This window comes from Perca flavescens, chromosome 10 (assembly GCF_004354835.1).
Source record: "Perca flavescens isolate YP-PL-M2 chromosome 10, PFLA_1.0, whole genome shotgun sequence".
Lineage (NCBI taxonomy): Eukaryota > Metazoa > Chordata > Actinopteri > Perciformes > Percidae > Perca > Perca flavescens.
The window spans coordinates 20,650,314-20,668,819 of NC_041340.1; the positions used below are offsets into that span (position 1 = coordinate 20,650,314).

Consider the following 18,506-nt stretch of genomic DNA (forward strand, 5'->3'; position numbering starts at 1 on the left):
CCAGGTGAAAAAAGCTTCTGGGGGAGTGTTTGGCTCGAGGTCATGGTGCAAAGGACCCTAGGGTGAAATTACTCCGAACCATCATTTTAACTCTTAATCTCCACAATTAACCACTTCTCTGACTCTGCTGTGTACACATTCCCAGCCCTTGAAAGTTAAGTGTTAGTATTCAAGGTATCCCTCTTCATCCTGCCACCAGGCCAAGTGCTCATTAGAGCATTCATTTTGAATTAGACTTTGGCCTCGTTCCCTGTTATTTTTTTGTGCCAGTCTGTGTAGTGCAATTGTGCCCTTTAATTATCATAGAAAACATCTCTATTTATTAAACGTGCACGTTTTTGGTGGCACACAATGCTGCTCTCTCAGATATCCTGGAAGGAAACTCATCTACTGGAATGAAAAATAGGAGAAAGAAATAGAGGACAATTTATGGTATTTTTATCTTTACTTTTTATCATGATTGATTCACTAGTATTTTTTTCTATTAGCTGAAACTATTTTTGATATAAAATCTCCTAAAGGTCACAGATTAAAGCTACAACACAAACTGTTAGTGCATACAGAACAAATAGTAGACTACAAAATGAGCATGTTTTTTTTATTTCATACAGCAAGATTAGGCTTTTATGTCAGCTTTATTTTAATAGAATCTTAAGAGCTAGGCATCTGGCAGAAGGTATCATTTGTAGCATAACCAAGGCTTCCACTTGAACAGAAGTTGTAACTCACAAGCTTCAAACATCCAGTGCAATGAATCCTGTGCTATAAAAATAATCAATGTTTTTACTTTTTTTATTTAGCATTGGTAGATTGTGCTTGATTAAAGTAACTAGGTCCACAAGAGAACAAGATGAAGCTCCATCCCTAAGCCACTGTAGCAGGATAAGGTATCTTACTGTAAAAAACACACATGACATTTTTTTATTCTTAAGGTGTTTACAAAATGGCAGATACAAAAGTATCTTTTCAGTCCTGACAAATCCAGTAGCTGTCCAGCGCAGGACGCTGTTGTGACATCCATCAGCCTTTGCGGTCACAGATTGCAGAGTGAGTCATCGGGCTCTGGTCCACCATCACTCTCTGGACCTGGCACGCTATGTCAGTTAAATGAACCTTGTTAGGGGTATTGTGCTGCTCCTGAATATGATGGTAGCATGTGTGGCAGGCATGGCCTAAACATCTAAAGAGCATGACATGGATTTGGACAGCGAGTGAGGAGGTGGTTGTTGGATACTTTTCAGACAGCGTCCTTGTCTAACTTTGTGAAAACTCTCTCTTTTGCTGTCTCTTTCATGTTCTTGCGTGACAGCTGACACCTGCTGGTTCTGTAAGCTGTTTCACTTCACCCCTCTTCTTCCACTACCTGCCTCTCTCTCCTTCTCTCTCCTTTCGTCACGTTTCATTTCCATGAGATGGGATCCTCTGCTATGACCACCTGCTGTTTTTTGGGGATGTTTAGCCCTTTTCCCTTGCCATGCAAAGTATCTAAGTATTTACAATGTTGTACTTGGACTTGAATCAGTATGCCCATTTTATGCTGCTTGATACTTAGCCCATATACCCTTATATACACTACCGGTCAAAAGTTTGGCGTCACTTAGAAATTTCCATTCCACTCCATTATAGACAGAATACCAGCTGCATTGTTTTTTTTAACCAGTTTTCAGATTAAATGATGTGTTTACATAATTGCAAAAGGGTTCTCCAATGTTTTCTCAGTTAGCCTTGTAAAATGATATCAGATTAGTAAACATAATGTGCCTTTGGAACATTGGATGAATGGTTGCTGATAATGGGCAATGTAGATATTGCATTAAAGATCAGCCACTTCTTTCTACAACAGTCAAGATCCCTTTTGCAATTATGTAAGCAGATAATGTAATCTGAAAACCGCTGCCCTGGTTAAAAAAACAATGCAACTGATATCAGCTGGTATTCTGTCTGTAATGGAAATTTCTAAGTGACCCCAAACTTTTGACCGGTAGTGTAATTCAGAGGGAAATATTTACTTTTTACTCAACAGTACATTTATTTAACAAATATGGTTACTAGTTACTTTCCAGATTAAGTATTACATAAAAAAAATACATGATAAGCATCTCAAATATAATGCATTATTAAAAATAAACCAGTGGTTCCCAACCTTTTTTGACTTTTTGTGACCATTTACAAAAAAAAAAGCAGTTCCACCAATAAGTGATTTCCTTTCGGAAAAATTATCCAATATTACACAAAAAAGCAAAGATTAGAGAAAACTGAAACTATGTAATTTATAAAATATAAAATGTATAGTAGAACTTAACTCTAATAATCAGATTAATCTGTGACTCTTTGGACGGGACTAGGCCAAAAATGGGAGTCGTTTGGAATTTGTCAGTGGGTCGAGACTCTTTCAATATATTTAGCTGATAATATAACAATATAAAGTACTTTTTACTTCAGAAGCTCTGGGTACTTCTTCCACCATAACACAGCCTACCTGTTTTCCTTTTGTAAGTAGTGATTTCTAGGCATGATAATAAACTCAGGGTCCTGACAGAAAAAACTGTGCTCAGTGAAGGAAACTACAGCCAACTACATTATTGTTGAATATCAGTACACCTCTTGTGTAGTACGACTTAGCCAGCACTCAGACTGACGGTTTGAAACACTATTCCTCCCTTGAAAACTCCTATCACTTTGTGCCAAGATTGTACAATATTTGGTATTTATTTATAGCTCTTTGGGAAGTTATGCAAACACTAGATTTGTCAAGCAGTCTGTCACGAGGTATTAATGACGTTGATTGCACGCTCAAAACAGTTAAGACAGTGTTCCTGAGAGACTGGGGATTTTTCCACAGAAGACATTGATCTCCAATTCTTTATTTAAATTGTATTCATTATCTGCTAAATGTGCTAAGATAGTAGATGTGAACTCTGACCTACTTTAGCAGAGAGTGTTTGTTCACTCCTCTCAGTGCCGCAGAGACCCTGGACTGTCTGGCTGGGACCGGATAGGATAAATTAAGTTGTCAGCTCCTCAGTACAGAGTCTTATAGGTCCTCCTCTTGCTGTAATCTCCTATCTGAGACTGAAACTACTTGTCCTCAGGTTGACTGATGATTCTATTGCTGTTATCAACCTTTTCTGCTCAGGCTTGTTGTTGAACACTGATATTTTCTTTTGTACTCCATGTCCCAGGAGAACCCTTCCACTTAAAGTATACGTACTTCTCTGTGTGCAAAGTAAGTCTCATGCCTAGAGGCAAATGCTCGTTCACTGATTCTGTTCTTTAAAAATGTCTGGAACTTTAAGATAAGACTTGTTTTCATAACTCTTGAAAATAAACTTTGTGGAGTTGTGATGTTTTTCACTGCACACTCATGATAGATACTGCTCCCATCATGCTTTGCTACCTGTCCTTGTGGGCTTCCATATTCTATCTGAGAATCTCTGCTGATACAGCCCAAAATTAAGGAAAACGTAATTTGTTGTAACAGCTGATAAAGACTGAAACTTTAACCGCACAGGGATTTTGTAGATTGACAATCTATGTGCAGTGCACTCAACAGACAGACAACAAGTTGCAGTTCAATCAGGAGAGACTTCGTTTAGAGTGAACAATCAATTTTAATTCAAGTGCATGATGAATTTGAAAAGAGTCTTTGGCAATTACACTCAATTGTGGGCTGGTATATTTCAGGGACTTGTGATGCTGTGATTAGTTCAGGATATTTCCCCCTGGGGTCTAAACACTGCTGGTGGTGGTGAAGAGAGTTGCTGAAGACCTGATGATGGAATATGGAGCAGGATTGGGCAGTTATATGGAGGTAAAGAGTGGAGGTAAAGGGGTGGAGAAGGGTCACATCTGTTCGAACTGAAATGACAACTGACAGCAGAAGAGAGGAGAAGGGATTTTAAAGTTTGACAGCAAGGATGTGATTGGCTAAGAGAGATTGGTTGGACTACATAGATTGAATGCCCACAGAGTACAAGCCGGAGAGAGATGAGAATGAATGAGTGAGTCTACCTGACTGAACTTAACCATAAAGTGAGTCTTGTAGACCTGTCCTTCACTGTTGCCTCAGCAAAAGAATCAAACGTTTATGTACAGAAAACTCAAGCAACAACCTGAGAATTTCTCTCTTGAAAAATGTTTTAGGAGAACTGACAGGAATAGTTTTGTGAAATAAGCTTATTCGGTCTCTTCCCAAAAGTTAGATGAAAAGATTTTTATTACTTTCATATCTGTCCATTAAATATAAAGGTACACTCAGTAGAAGTTTAGTTCAGCTTAGCACAAAGACTGGAAACAGAAGGAAACAGCTAGCGTGGCTCTGTCCAAAATCCACCAACCGGCACTTATAAAGCTTACTAATTGACACAATATATCCGGTGATCCATACAAAGACTGACAAATAAAAACAGTTTATAAATTTTGATTTCACAACCTGCCTTGAAAAGATAGACTTGCACAGTTTTCTATTTTCAGTCCAATGCTATTCACAGATCTCCTCAAACATATCTGTCTAAAGCCAGCTGGCCTCATATGAGATATCACTGGTTCCCAATGCAAGTAACTAATGAGTACTGCAGACGTGCTTTTGTTCACCTTTTAAAACAGGAAACCGCATGCTCTGTTGCTGATAAAGTATTCCATCCTTAATCTGTGTCCATGTATGGGCAGCAGAGTGTTTGGAGGTTCATCTGGGATTTGAAATATCACCCATAGTTCCTTTAGACACCAATAATACAGACTGAATTACAAAAGTGATTAAGCATCAACCACTGTTATCATATAAGAACTTGCTACTTTTATCAGAAATTTCTAGCATGGTCTTTTTCAGAATTGAAAGCATTAGGACAGTACAAAAGTTGGATTTCCAAGGAACAAAAGAGACCTTTAGCAATTACATGCCCTCGCTTTATTATTTTCTCTCTCCGTAACCATCCTAATAAAGTCTTCACATTGCTCAATAGGTGGCAGGAGGTTGTGTATGTCTGATTATGATGACTAATCCTGCCTGATAATCCTCACAAGGTTTGCTGGTTGGAGACATCTGAGTGAGGGTAATAGCTCCTCTCATCCAATTACATGAGAATGCAGGAGAAAAATTTACATTTATTTGAAAAACAAGCACACATTACATTACACATTATTTTTTTCCTGGAATATCTCCTGTCCACAACACATGCATTTTAAAAACAAACAGATGGTAGAGAAATTGTGCTATACAAAAATGAGGTGGTATTATAAACAAGGCTGTAAACTGACAACAGTTCTGTGTGCACATTGTTTTTATAGCTTAACCCTTGTGTTGACTTTGGGTCACATTGACCCGTTTTAAATTTTTGTTTTATAAAAAATGAAAATGTGTAGAAGAAAAATGTAACAATTTAAAACGTTGGAAAAGGCAAAAACAAATTGTGAAAAAAAGGCGTCAAAAACGTTGAACATTTTTTCAAGGTTGACGGGAAGACAACACAAGGGTTAAGCAATGTGCCTATATAACAATTACAGTGTTCTTATCAACTCAACATGCAAATATGTCATGTATGTCACAGCTCTCCATCAGAAGGAAGCAGCTTTTAGTGATGCCAAGCAACACAAAACACTGAAAGATCTCATCCATGCTTAAGACTAAATAAAAATTCATCTGATCTTAATTAAAGCAGGTCTTTCCCTGAGCTGTACTGTTCACAGTTCACTTTCAGGGGAATTTCTATGAAGAATACACAAATGTTTAATTGCTACAAACTGCTCGGCTCTATGAACATTTCTGACAAATTTCCAAAATCTTTTGTGCAACATGAGTGCACTCCAGTGGTGATGTGTGAGACTACACAATGTCACAAAACAAAGCAAACAGGTAGATTTGATGTTTATTAATTTGTGCGTTTATTAGGGCAAAGTAGGCCTATAGGCATATATGAAACACATCTGTTATGTCAGTGACTTAAGGCACTTGACTTCTCCAATAACTAACTGTCTTTGAATGTTAAAAAAATAAGTAATTTCCTCTTGGGGATTATTAAAGTATGTCTTCTTTTTTTTCTTCTTCTTCTTTGTTCTCTTCAAGTCAGTAACAAGTTTAATTGTTACTGTAACTAAGTTGTCAAATAACAAAAAAAAAGCAAGAAAAATATGTTTTCAGGAGATCCTTTTAAGTTTGACTGTTTTTTGTTAGACAGATTGTTTAAATAATACAAATATCTACTCTGACATAATAGCCATTAATTTCTCAGAATTGCACGATTGTCAGAAAAATAAAGGGCTTCCAATAGAAGGGTGACTGACATCATGTACCCATTAGAAACACAATGAAACAGGCCAAATACTGGGGTACAATAGTAGGAAAGAAGGTATGGGAAATGTGACAGGGTTAATAAATCTGCAATGTTGCTGCGACGTGGAGCGGATTTCAACTGGTTTAATTGGATTTTTGATTAAAAGTCAAGTCAGGCATGTGTGGTAAGTGGTTTGGAGGAATCAACTGAGTAAAATGTGTCAAAAACGTTTGGGTAGGGCCCAGGGCTCTTATTTTATTTAGCGGCTACGTTTCATTAGTCGACGTGATGGCAAGTTGAGCCTTCACACTCCAAAACAGTAGGTGGAGATATTTGCAGGTGTGTAGCTGGTTGTGCTCCGCCCATAGAAATGTATCCGCCATACTACAGAAGAAAAATGCAAAAAAAAACAGGAAGTATCACATTTTAGATGTGCCAGTGACAGTTGAACCGAAGATTTTTTACAACTTCTAGCTAGCTATATTGCTTCAAACCCGTCTCTCGTTGAATCAAACATAAGGACGTCATGTTACGGATGTTGTTTTTCCGATGTAACAATAGTTTAGTTAGTTGTAAGATAGCTTACGACAGTTAACTTGCGGCGTCCCGTGAATTATGAAGATACAATCATCTTCAAAGCCAAAATATTACCCAACATTAGGTGTTGAAGTTTCTGTCTCGTAGGAGAAATGGATGATGTGATCAGTCTCAGCTCCGACAGTAATGACTCTGATGTGGAAATCATCGGCTCCTTCTGTAACGTTATGACCAAAAGTGATCCACTGCCCCTCACAGCAGTGCGAGTTGACGTTGATGCCGTCAACGTCAACGTTCCAACGGTAAGCTAACAAACTCGACCGATTGTAGAACTTGTTGCTAACTAACTTTTAATGTCCTCAAGATGTCGCCGCAGCTAATAGCTAGCTAGTTAACGAACAAAAACGAGCATGTAACGTTATCTCAGTTACCAGCGCCAAACTCAGTCAAGTAACGTTAAGTTAGTTAAACTTCAAATATAGCTAGAGAGCTCAATTTCTACTGGCTCTTGGGTTTGTCAAGGTGAGGGTAAGTTATATCAGATTAAAACGTTAACAGGAGCCATGGAAATATAACAAAGCCCAAGATGGGCTGTTCGGCTTATTATAATACACAAACAAAACTTAATTGAGCAAAACTGTTTTGGCACTGTGTCTGGTCTGTACCAACAAGCATATTGTGGTGAAATTACTTTTCCATTATGATCTGAATGCTAGCTACAAGTGTGCCTTTGAGCTGCTAGTATCATCTGCCCCTGGCTAGCATAAAGCAATGTGTTAAAAAAATAATGATAAATAGTGTATTAATTGTTATGCAAAATGATATGCTGTATTGTTTGTGTTCTAAATGTAATATTGTATCAATACTTTACTCATTGTTAAAGTTATAAACATTCAGCTGACAGGAAGTAAACATGTTTTTTGTCTTAGACTTGTTTCTGCATCAGTAATGTTAACCTTACATTCCCCAAAATCACTACAATATTGCTTTACCCAACTTGTTATGAGGGGTTTAGTCTAAAAACGATGCCCATTCTAATTAATAGGTTACACAACTTAATACCATATTACAAATTACATGTGAGCATTTTTTATATACAATAGGTGAATTAATAAAATGTTTATTAAACCCAACATTTACATACACATAATATGACGCCAACTCTGCATGTTGTGTAGTCGTCGGTTCGACTTGATGGGGGCATTCATGTGAATTTTTTTTCCCCAGTCGGGAACAAATTTTTCTAATTATTCCGACGCCACATGAAAGCAGCATAACATTAACTAACATTGCCATACATATATTTCTATTTTGACATAAGGCTGTCCTGCTCATTGATGGCAAAATCTCTGACAGTTGACATCTGTATACCTTCTCAGAATTGTAAGATTTAATCTTAAAATACAAGCTTGACAACTTCATACACTTTTACCTTATTGGCCAACACAAAAATGGTCAATGGGCGCTTTCTCTTCTTTTATAGCTACCTGTAAACGTGTCATGAGGGAGTTATGAAAGTGAATCAGTTAAGTTACATCAAAACCAAAGCATTAAATGCCATTAGCCATTTAAAGATAATACTGAATCTGGCCTTTTATTCACTAGCTGACAGGTTGTCATAATACATAGTGAAAGGGTCATAACTGGGTCAATTTCTTGAGACATTGCAATATTCAGAGAGTAGATCCATACAAATTATGGAAAGTGTGTGGAGAGTGTGATCAGATCTTCTACATTTATCATATGATTTCACACACATACCATGTTTAAGAACAGCAATGCTATAGTAGCACTGTGACGTACAGTACAGGCCAAAAGTTTGGACACACCTTCTCATTCAATGTGTTTCCTTTATTTTCATGACTATTTACATTGTAGATTCTCACTGAAGGCATCAAAACTATGAATGAACACGTATGGAATTATGTACTTAACAAAAAAGTGTGAAATAACTGAAAACATGTCTTATATTTTAGATTCCTCAAAGTAGCCACCCTTTGCTTTTTTTGATAACTCTGCAAACCCTTGGTGTTCTCTCAATGAGCTTCATGAGGTAGTCACCTGAAATGGTTTTCACTTCACAGGTGTGCTTTGTCAGGGTTAATTAGTGGAATTTTTTCCTTATTAATAAAAAAAGCAAAGGGTGGCTACTTTGAAGAATCTAAAATGTAAGACATGTTTTCAGTTATTTCACACTTTTTTGTTAAGTACATAATTCCATATGTGTTCATTCATAGTTTTGATGCCTTCAGTGAGAATCTACAATGTAAATAGTCATGAAAATAAAAAGGAAACGCATTGAATGAGAAGGTGTGTCCAAACTTTTGGCCTATACTGTATGGTGAGACAAAATAATGATATTCCTTTGAATAGGTGAGGAGAAATGTGTTTATACTAGGGCTGTCAATCGTTTAAAATAATTAATCGCAAATGAATCGCACATTTTTTTTACTTTAACAGGGATATATTTCAAATTTTTAATGCTCTTGTCAACATGGGGGTGGACACATATATTTGCTTTATGTAATTTTTTTGTTATTATTGCAACAATCCTTAACTGACAAAATACTATCTAGAATATTCTCAAGAATAACTTCAAAGATATTGTATGCTAAAAAAATATATGGCAAACTTTAATACTAACACAATGTATTTTCTCACTTTACAATAAAGTTTAACTAAGAGGGGGAGGATTCTCTGTGTCAGCCGTATGCTTGGCCAGCAAGTGGTATTTGAGACTCAACGTACTCCGGTGGGAACTCAATTCACATGGACAGTATGCAAATAACTTTAGTCCTGTCGAGAGGACCAGGGGCTTTGAAACTGAACTTGCCATTCAAAAGCCCCTTTCCTGATCAAGGAGGTTTGTTTCTGCTTGTCATCCACAACGTTTGGTGATTTCTCAAACTACGGAGCGGCCCGAGGCCCAAATCACAGAACGCGCCAGCGTTAATCACATGTCAATATAATTAATAGCGAAATTTCCGTTAAGTCGTTATTATCGCGTTCATTTTGACAGCCCTAGTTTTATCTAACAACATCAGAAGCCATACTATTCTTCTCTGTAATTATGTAAGCAACCTCTAACATATTGACATTTTCTGTTTATTTTTCTCTTTTCTAGCTTTATATTGACCTCACAAACCCTAGATGGACTCTTCCAGAGCTGAAGATGTGCAAAAAACAAAATGCCAGTGTCTTGACAGTGGTAGACTTGACTGAGACCGACATAGAACATGGGACAAATCAGGAAACGGAGAATTTGCCACCAGATGACTCTCAAGTGAAAAAAGCACAGAGTACAAATAAAAATCAAACTTCAAACAAACAAGATTTAAAGTTACAGAAAAGCTCTTCAGGAGACCCAACTGATTTTGCACCACAGCAGGACTGTGGCAATTCAAGGCCAAAGCAGAGACGTTTGGATTCTCAAACACAACACGAAAAGCAGAAGGTTAAAGCACGTCTTCATGCAGCAATTGTAAAATTAAGACGATTGCCTTTTCTTGACACTCATGTCGCAGAACTGAGGAAGTCAAGATGTTTTGTCTATTTAAACAAAGATGGTACACAAATGTCACTGCACCCTAGTCAACCAGATAAAAACAGTGAAGCACTGGAATGCATTAGTAATTTGAGTAGAACTACGACATCAAATGGTCCTCCCATGGATCACTCACTGGATGAGTCTTCTCCTAAGGTGGTTGAATCTCTTGTCAGACAGGAAGAACAAGAGAACAGTAATGAATTTACAAATGCACAGTTAAATGCTAAAATATCTCCGCGTCTAAGGAGCCCAGCTGACTCTCCCCCTAAAGAGGTCTCTGTTGCAACCTCAAAGACGCACCTCACTCGTGAAGAAGAGCGGGATGACATTTGCTTATCCACGCTTATCCCCTCTCCAACATCACCGTCTTCATCTCAAGATAAAGCGCAGGGTTCTTTACATAAAGAAGTCCTCTGCGCCACACTGGAATTAGACAAAGCAGATCTCTCTGATCCCTCATTCCGCCACTCTCCTACCACTGGACCAAACCCTTCTGAGCCTATTGGCCTTGACTCTATGTCCCCCCAAGTCGACCCGACACCCACTTCTGAGCATACACTAGCGGAGAGTACATCTGAATGGCAGTTGGAGGAGGTTAAGGCTCATGAGCCGTCAAACAGCTCTGACTTCTTCTTTCTCCCTAGTGAACCTCATTTGTCAACTGAGAACATGGATGACCGATCTGGGGCCGGGACAGACAGAGGGGATCTGGGCATTGACAGTCCAGTGTCTTTTCTTTGGCAAGAAGAGGGGAGTGATGGAGACGAAGACAGCAAAGAGAGCAGATTTGATATAGACTTCAGGGCGGCCAGTAGGGAGGACAGGCAATTTGTGTGCCCAGTTACACTCAAGAAAATAATGTCTGGACCAGCTCAAGCCCTGGTGAGAGACATTTCTCCAAATCTATATATTTGTATTTTTATGTTGTTCTCTTTACACATGAACTACGCTCTGCGTTGGGCTGAACTACGCCCCTTAGCTGTGATATAACCACAATCTAACACGGTCGTCGTGAGCCATTGCCAAAATATTATGCTACGCTGAATGTATAGCATTTCTTTTCTCTGTATTTTTTTTTTGTTGTTGTTTAGCTTGATGGGGAAGATGAAGATTTTGGAACTCCAGAGGTGCTTTGCCGTCAGAGCCTGAGCCTGGTTTACAGTACCATCGATGAGAACTACCCAGAGGGCACTTTGGAGCTTTTGTCTGACCTGCTACAGCCTGGTTACTATCCCCCCAGAGATATCACCTCCCACCTGCTGCGTGGCATTCTGCTCAACCCACAGTGTCCTTATCACCTGTGCGTGCAGGCTTTTAATCTGCTGATGAGGACACAGAGGTGAGGGAACCAAAGGAATAGGAGTTAACAGTAATGTATTATTTGTAGCTTTTCCTCTTTACATTCTTGATCTGTCCTTTACGTCACCTCTTCCATCTTGTCTCTCCCCTTTTCGTCTTTGAATTCAGAGATTAAAGCTCCTTTCTTATTGCAGACTCCACATGGCTGATAAAACCACAGTTCCATGGGACTGGGAGTTGTTGACCTCAGTCACGTTCAATCAGGTACTATGATTGTTTATTTACAGTACAAATAATATCAGCTAACCTAAACTATGGGAGTCTGGAGGCCTGGCCAAAAAGAACAAAAGGATCTGTAGGGAGCCGTAAAAAAAAAAATGAGCAAAAGAAACATAAGGAGCAAAAAAAAAAAAAAAATAAGGAGCAAAAGAAACACACTAAAAACAAAGGCTGCTTTGTCTGGGAGAGACAGCTCCTTCTTGTCCAGCATCCCTTAAATCTGATAACAAAATGTTTGATTATACAGTAAAGCTGGGTGATCTATCAATACACAGTACTAGCACCAGTGCTGTTGAACAAGACTTATGTTGATATATTGTAGAATTGGCTTCTTTTTTTTCTTGTGTGCCTATATATTTAAAACACAAAAAGTCCTTCCCAAAATGTGTGCATTGTTGATATCATCATTGGTGGATGCTCAGTCTGCCCTAGTGGGCAGACATATTTACAGCTGAACATCTTTTTTTTGTGATTTCAGTAAACTGATCCACTGTGTGCCCCCCTCTCGCTTCCTTAGGACGATACAAAGAGACATCGATGTGAGGTTGTGCGAATGCTCTTGGACTATGTCGTGCAGACTTTGGAGGATGATTTCCAGGCCAACCGCTCTATTTCTACCCTCCACCACTCCATCGCCAAGGCAACATTGTCATGTGATCAGCAGTTCCCTCACGTCAGGTGCATATAGTTTTTGATGAAACTGTAAGCTTTAGTTTTGTGATGCTCTTGAGTTGTATTATACTGATACTGATGGGTGTTTCTAATTATTCTACTCTCATTTATATAACTGGGATAGACAAATATTAGAATCACCTGTCCGTATGCTGTGTACTGCACATCTAAACGCGTTTAATTCAGGGGGTCAATACATGTAATCTTCTCACAGAAATGATCATTCCTACAAACTGTTTTTTATTCCGGCAACAGCCATGGCCAGAGGCGTTATATTTTTGGGTTGTCCGTCCATCCTACTCTTGTGAACGCAATATCTCAGATACGTTAGTAGGCAGTTCTGAATACGGCCCAATGATGAACTGATTAGTTTTTGGTGGTCAAAAGTCAAGGTCTGTGTGACCTCACAAAAACACGTTTTTTTTGGCCATAACTCAAGAATGAATATGTTAATTATGACAACATTTTACACAAATGTCTAATAGGATAAAATTATGAAGTGATGACATCATAATTTCCGGTGATTATTTAACGCCATAACTCAGGAACAGAAATGGGGATTCTGAACTTATTTCACATTTGGTTGGATACTGAATTGGTGACAACTGAGTGCCCACCCTGAAACGGTGGTGATTGTATAGATCTTCTATGCTGCTGATTTGAAGATGTGTGTGAAGCATCCACGTTTTGAATTTGTAGCAAATATGCAGCAACGTCCAACGTTCTAACCATAGACTGTTAAAAGGTTCTAACCTTTACAAAATAAAATATAAAAAATCACTCTATGTCAGGGTGACCACATTATATTACATGGATAAAAGAAATAGTAAAATAAAATATTTTGTATTTGTTATAGTAATACGAGATTGGGTTCACGAGATTGAGACGAGACCAGATTTTAACACTATTTTACAGAAAACTTCAGTGAAGAAATAAGACTGGAAAAATATTCCTTTATTCAATCGAAAGTCACAAAATGAAAACCGAGAACTGAAAGGTTTTGCCATAAACTCAAATGACTGGCTTCTCTCCTGTATAACTAATGGCGCTTACCCACTGCTAGTACTAGCTCGACTTGGCTCGGCCGCGGTGCCCCGTCTTCCTTTTTCCATTGCACCGCCTCGTGTGGGGCGAGTGTGGCTCGTCGTCATAGCGACGCCGCAGGAAACTGCTGTGACCTAATGCGAGCCACACACACACACAGAAGGTCGAAGGTGTTGTTTTTGAGTCTTGGCATGTGGCTGTTGCCACAGCCAGAAGACACATTTTGTTTCAAAAGAAGCTGAAGGCAGCAAAAAAAAAAAAACACAGCTGGCTAAACTATTTAAAAATGGCGGGCTTGTTCAGGACACCCCCGTCTGTCGCTAGCAATGATGATGGAGTGATTAGGGACGATTCTCTCCGACCAATCAGTAGTCTGCAGGTTTTCACGTCACCTTTTGGTATCACCTCAGCTCAGAGAGAGAGAGAGAGAGAGAGAGAGAGAGAGAGAGAGAGAGAGAGAGAGAGAGAGAGAGAGAGAGAGAGAGAGAGAGAGAGAGAGAGAGAGAGAGAGAGAGAGAGAGAGAGAGAGAGAGAGAGAGAGATAATTACTGTTGATGAATTTTTTTTGTTTTCAGGGATGTCATCAAGTGGCTCTTTTTTGCCATTATAAAATCAACAGAGCATGGGGAGAGTAAAGAAGCTGCCAGAGAGAGAGATGAACACATCAGGTGAATTACAAATTTAGGAATACATTTATTTTTGAACACTGTTTATTTGCATGGATACATAATTAGGGATGCTACTATGCCTTGTCTTTTCCACATTCAAGTCTTTGTCCCGTTGTCATGTGCAGAATGGTGTCCATCTTCCAGAGGATGCTGTCCTTGGCTCTGGAGGTGGACCGTTCTCCAGCTCTAAACTCTGCCAAGCTGTCCCAGGAGCTCTTCCATATGCTCATCAGCGATGTACCTCTACGAGCACACAGGTGAGGAGGAGAGATGAGATGAGGGAGACAGGCAAGATGAGCACGTTTTGTATCACCATTATGGGAAATGTGAAGTGTGAGAGGGAGAAATCAGAATCAGAAAAGGATTTATTGTATATACAAATTAGCTGTTTAAAATTAAGAAAAAGGAGGCTGAATGGTTTAATGCAGGATGTATATATATATATATATATATATATATATATATATATACACATATATGACAAATATCAACTATGTGGCAATCAATATAATATGTATTTAAATGATTAATACATTTAAATAGTCACAAAATGATCATAACATTTTTAAATGTACCTTTTCTCTTGTTTTATCATGGACTTCCTTAAATGTTACATGTTAAATTAAAGAGAGCATTTAAAAAAAAAAACTAGACATGAGTTGAAAATTAGCAATAGATATAAACTGTCTGTGCAGGCCCTCAGTTTCATTTTCTGTATTGGACACTATCTTAAATTGTGTTGTCCCTAAAAAAAAAAAAAAAAAGATTAAAAATAGTTTTTTATTCATGTGATAAGAATTTCAATATGGTTTGCAAATTGTAAAGGCTTTCCATATTTCAGCAATTTATAAATGGTCTTTAAATGCATCAGTTGAGTAATTAATGATTAAACCAATAAATAGAATTATTCTAATGGACCAATGTGCCTCTTTTCCCCAGTTTTCCAAGCTATGACTGACTAATCTGTTTCTGCCACCCAGGATGTTGTTACTGGAGAGCCTGCAGAGCATGCTGCTGAGATGTAAGCTGTTGGAACATCTGTTAGATTATGCATGCCCACTGAAAATCTCTCTGCCCATGTCGCTCAGTCTTCTGCTTCACTTTTTGAAGAACTGCACTCTGGCACCAGACCCTTCGGTGAATATCACTCTTGCATCTTGTTGTTCATCTTTACCTTATCGGCCAGCCTTTGTACTTCACAGATGTAGTGGTATTGACATATCTGATTTACAATGTATTGATACAGTTATCAGAAAAAAAAAACATTGTGGAATTAAAGTTTAAAGACGGTGACGACCACCACCTTTTCCCATTTCCTCATTAAGAATTTAGGAGGTATCTTTGATTTATTTTTGGAAATTCTAACACTTAAAAGTTTGCCACAACAAGCAGCCGTTCAGTGCAACTGATCATGACTGTATTCTCCAGGATGGTACTGAAAGGTGGCAGAGGTGGGAAGAGTTGGTCCATCTTCTCTGGATGTTGCTGCTCAGTTACAACAAAGCGATGAAAGGTGAGATGTTGGTAAATGCCAATACAATCCCGCCAATCGGTCCCAAAATGTCCCACTTAGATAGTAAATGCTGTAAACATTCTTTGTAAATCTTTACAATGATTCCCTGAAACTCAACTCAACTGAAAGAACCACGCAGGTCTGCCTTATTGCACGATCCAAATTTTCTTCAAACTTTTAAGCGTGTAGCTTGCTAGCTCGAAGGTTATTTCCCGTAGCAAAGGGATTTTGAGAACGGCAACACACAGAGGGCCAGATGTATATACATTTACGAATGTGGCGTTATCAACGCCATGGCCAACCCGCAGAAGGAACACGCTGTGATACTTCAGCTTACGTTGTATTTACCAAACCTGCAGTTCATCGGGTAATCAGCGCCTTTCTCTGCCCGCTATACTGTAAATTGCGCTGTAGCAAAGCGTTAAGTACTGGTGCTATGATACGGCTGAGTGCAGACTGCGATATTCCCACTGCTGATGCTATGACTGTTTGAAATGATCCTGATGCCAATATTTGTAATGTAGCGAGGAGAACAACTGCTGGAATGGAATGTGAACGCTGAGTCGGAGATTCAATTTCATCTTTGATTTCTTCCAGTAACTGTAATATTGCATAGCTGCTTAATCTGTAACACTTAATGATTTTGTGTTCACTCAACTGAAAAAGTGTGATCCCAAAAATCTTTTCCGCTCGTCTCCTTGGCCTATGTCTTCGTCTTGCTCGGATTACTGCTGCCATTTCACCAGGAGGCATATGCGAGGAAACCCGCTTCCAGGTTTACACCTGCTTTTAAGAGGTGGAGAATTTTCACCACAAAATAGAGGCGCTCTGTCACAGCGGTTTTTGTACATACCGCGGAATACATAATTAGGTGCACTTTCCGCTTCCCCTCCCATCTCTTTATGGGAAACGCCCACTTTCCCCTTGACCCTCCCGTGAATGCATATGCATGACACGGAAGCGCAATTTGCCATTTTCAGTTCCCGCGACAGGCAGTCTGCGCTTTTACCTCAGTGCGGCCTGTTTGTACCTCGCCATGCTTTTACGCGCACGTTGCGAAACAAATACGCCTGAAGTGGGCGCAAAAGCGTTTGTACATCTGGCCCAGAGAGCAGACCTCCTATGCGTGAGCCACGGGCAAGATGTCAGGCTCTATCCTGGAAATGTACTCCCTTTGATCCAGACATTTATTACAACATTATCAACTTGCCTCTTATTCAATAAATAAAATTTATAAAAAATAATAATAATAATAATAATAAGGCGAGTCAGGGGATCTTAGAATCAGCACCAACATATTTACTGACTAGGCCAGCTTTCCATTGTCCTGCTGCCAGGAAACAGACAGTGCTTGGGGCCTATGGGAAACCTCAGATTCCAGTGAATGGGCAATATGTGGTGTAATGCCATATGTGATTGCACTGAGCTGTTTCATTGGAATCTTTTTTTCTACAGCAGAGAAAAAAAAGAGGGCGAAGCAACGAGCTGGACTATCCTGTCTTTCCCTTTCCCCTTCTACTTACCATTAATTCTCAATTGTGTATTTCTGTCGTTGGTTCATCTCTGATAACTGCTATGGATGTATTCTACTGAATAAATGAATACATTTATGTTACGCTATATGCCAAATTTGAGTTAAACAAAATATAAATCGTGGTAAACTTTATACATATTTTTTACCATTCCTGTGCTTGGTCCTTTTTGGTGTTTAATGATAATTTTTTGACTCAAAGTCACCTGCCTAAGATTTTTGTATTGTCATTAAATTTAAAGTATATTTGTGATAGTCTTTTAACCACTGATTTCAATAGATGTTATCTCTCCTGGAGAATGCCTCTAACACATGGGTTGTATTAACTATTTGATACCCAATGTACCATGTACCTGAATATTAAAAACAACATTTCAACAATGAGTAAAACTACTTTATCAATTAATCAATCAATCCACTTTTTATTTGTCACATGAAATTGTACAAGGTACAATTCCAGTCCATCAGCTCCTTCAACTTGTGCTTTACATGACTTTTTCCAGCCCACTTTGGTTTACTCCTACTTTCTTTGATCTGTTATACCCAGGCTATCTGTGCAACTCTGTCTCTGAACAAAGAGGTGGAGTTGGCAACTTGGTCTACAAGCCGGATGATATGGTATCCAAGCCTGCCATTTGTGAAGCAGTGGAGGCTTTTCTGTCCAGATCCCAGGCTGACCTCGGCCAAGCCTTACCTCTCCATGTGGAAGAGTCCCTCACTTATCTACAGGATCATCTGCTAGATGTCTGTCAGTGTTGAATTGAAAAAAACCTTTTCTTGGATAAAGAAAGCATTAGCTATAAAGCATTGTACTAATTATATTTATATTTTTGTATGAGTTGACTTGTTAAATGTTTGTGAAAATAAAGTTCATTGTGGGGTCTAATGGAATTAAACAATATTTACATTTGGCTTCTCTTAATTATTTAAACTGTCAAAGGGCCTCCATGAGGACCACAATGGAAATAAGCCTTCAGGATTTATTGTGTTTTTATCCCTGTTGATTTTTAATGTTGGCTTATGTAATTACTGCTGTGCAGTGTTATTTGTGTTTTTAAATCAAATAAATAAATCAAAGAAACAAGACCTATCAGTTTCTCATTAAGCTAAATCTTCCTTGGACCGCCATACAAATGCAATCATTACA

General features: G+C 38.6%; 1 protein-coding gene across 4 annotated transcripts; it reads left to right on the forward strand.

Moving 5' to 3' along the window:
* The first annotated feature begins 6,621 nt into the window (after positions 1-6,621).
* On the forward strand, positions 6,622-18,445 carry simc1 (SUMO interacting motifs containing 1). 4 transcript variants are annotated; one of them, XM_028590006.1, is made up of 10 exons: positions 6,623-7,108; positions 9,931-11,235; positions 11,445-11,692; positions 11,847-11,916; positions 12,449-12,609; positions 14,223-14,315; positions 14,441-14,572; positions 15,296-15,452; positions 15,744-15,828; positions 17,907-18,445. In XM_028590006.1, exons 1-10 carry the CDS (start codon positions 6,959-6,961, stop codon positions 18,116-18,118), a joined length of 2,613 nt encoding a protein of 870 aa, XP_028445807.1. In that variant the 5' UTR covers positions 6,623-6,958; the 3' UTR covers positions 18,119-18,445. The 4 variants fall into 4 exon arrangements, with proteins under 4 accessions (XP_028445809.1, XP_028445807.1, XP_028445810.1 ...); XM_028590009.1 differs by having other exon boundaries at positions 6,998-7,108; positions 10,998-11,235; XM_028590007.1 differs by lacking the exon at positions 6,623-7,108 and adding an exon at positions 7,124-7,328.
* Positions 18,446-18,506: the final 61 nt, after the last annotated feature.

Bases quoted from the DNA above. Each gene is read 5' to 3' on its own strand.
- simc1 (XM_028590006.1), top strand. From the start codon at position 6,959: ATGGATGATGTGATCAGTCTCAGCTCCGACAGTAATGACTCTGATGTG. The intron at 14,573-15,295 runs GTGAGGAGGAGA...TCTGCCACCCAG, and splicing joins GTACCTCTACGAGCACACAG to GATGTTGTTACTGGAGAGCC. The intron at 15,829-17,906 runs GTGAGATGTTGG...TGTTATACCCAG, and splicing joins TTACAACAAAGCGATGAAAG to GCTATCTGTGCAACTCTGTC.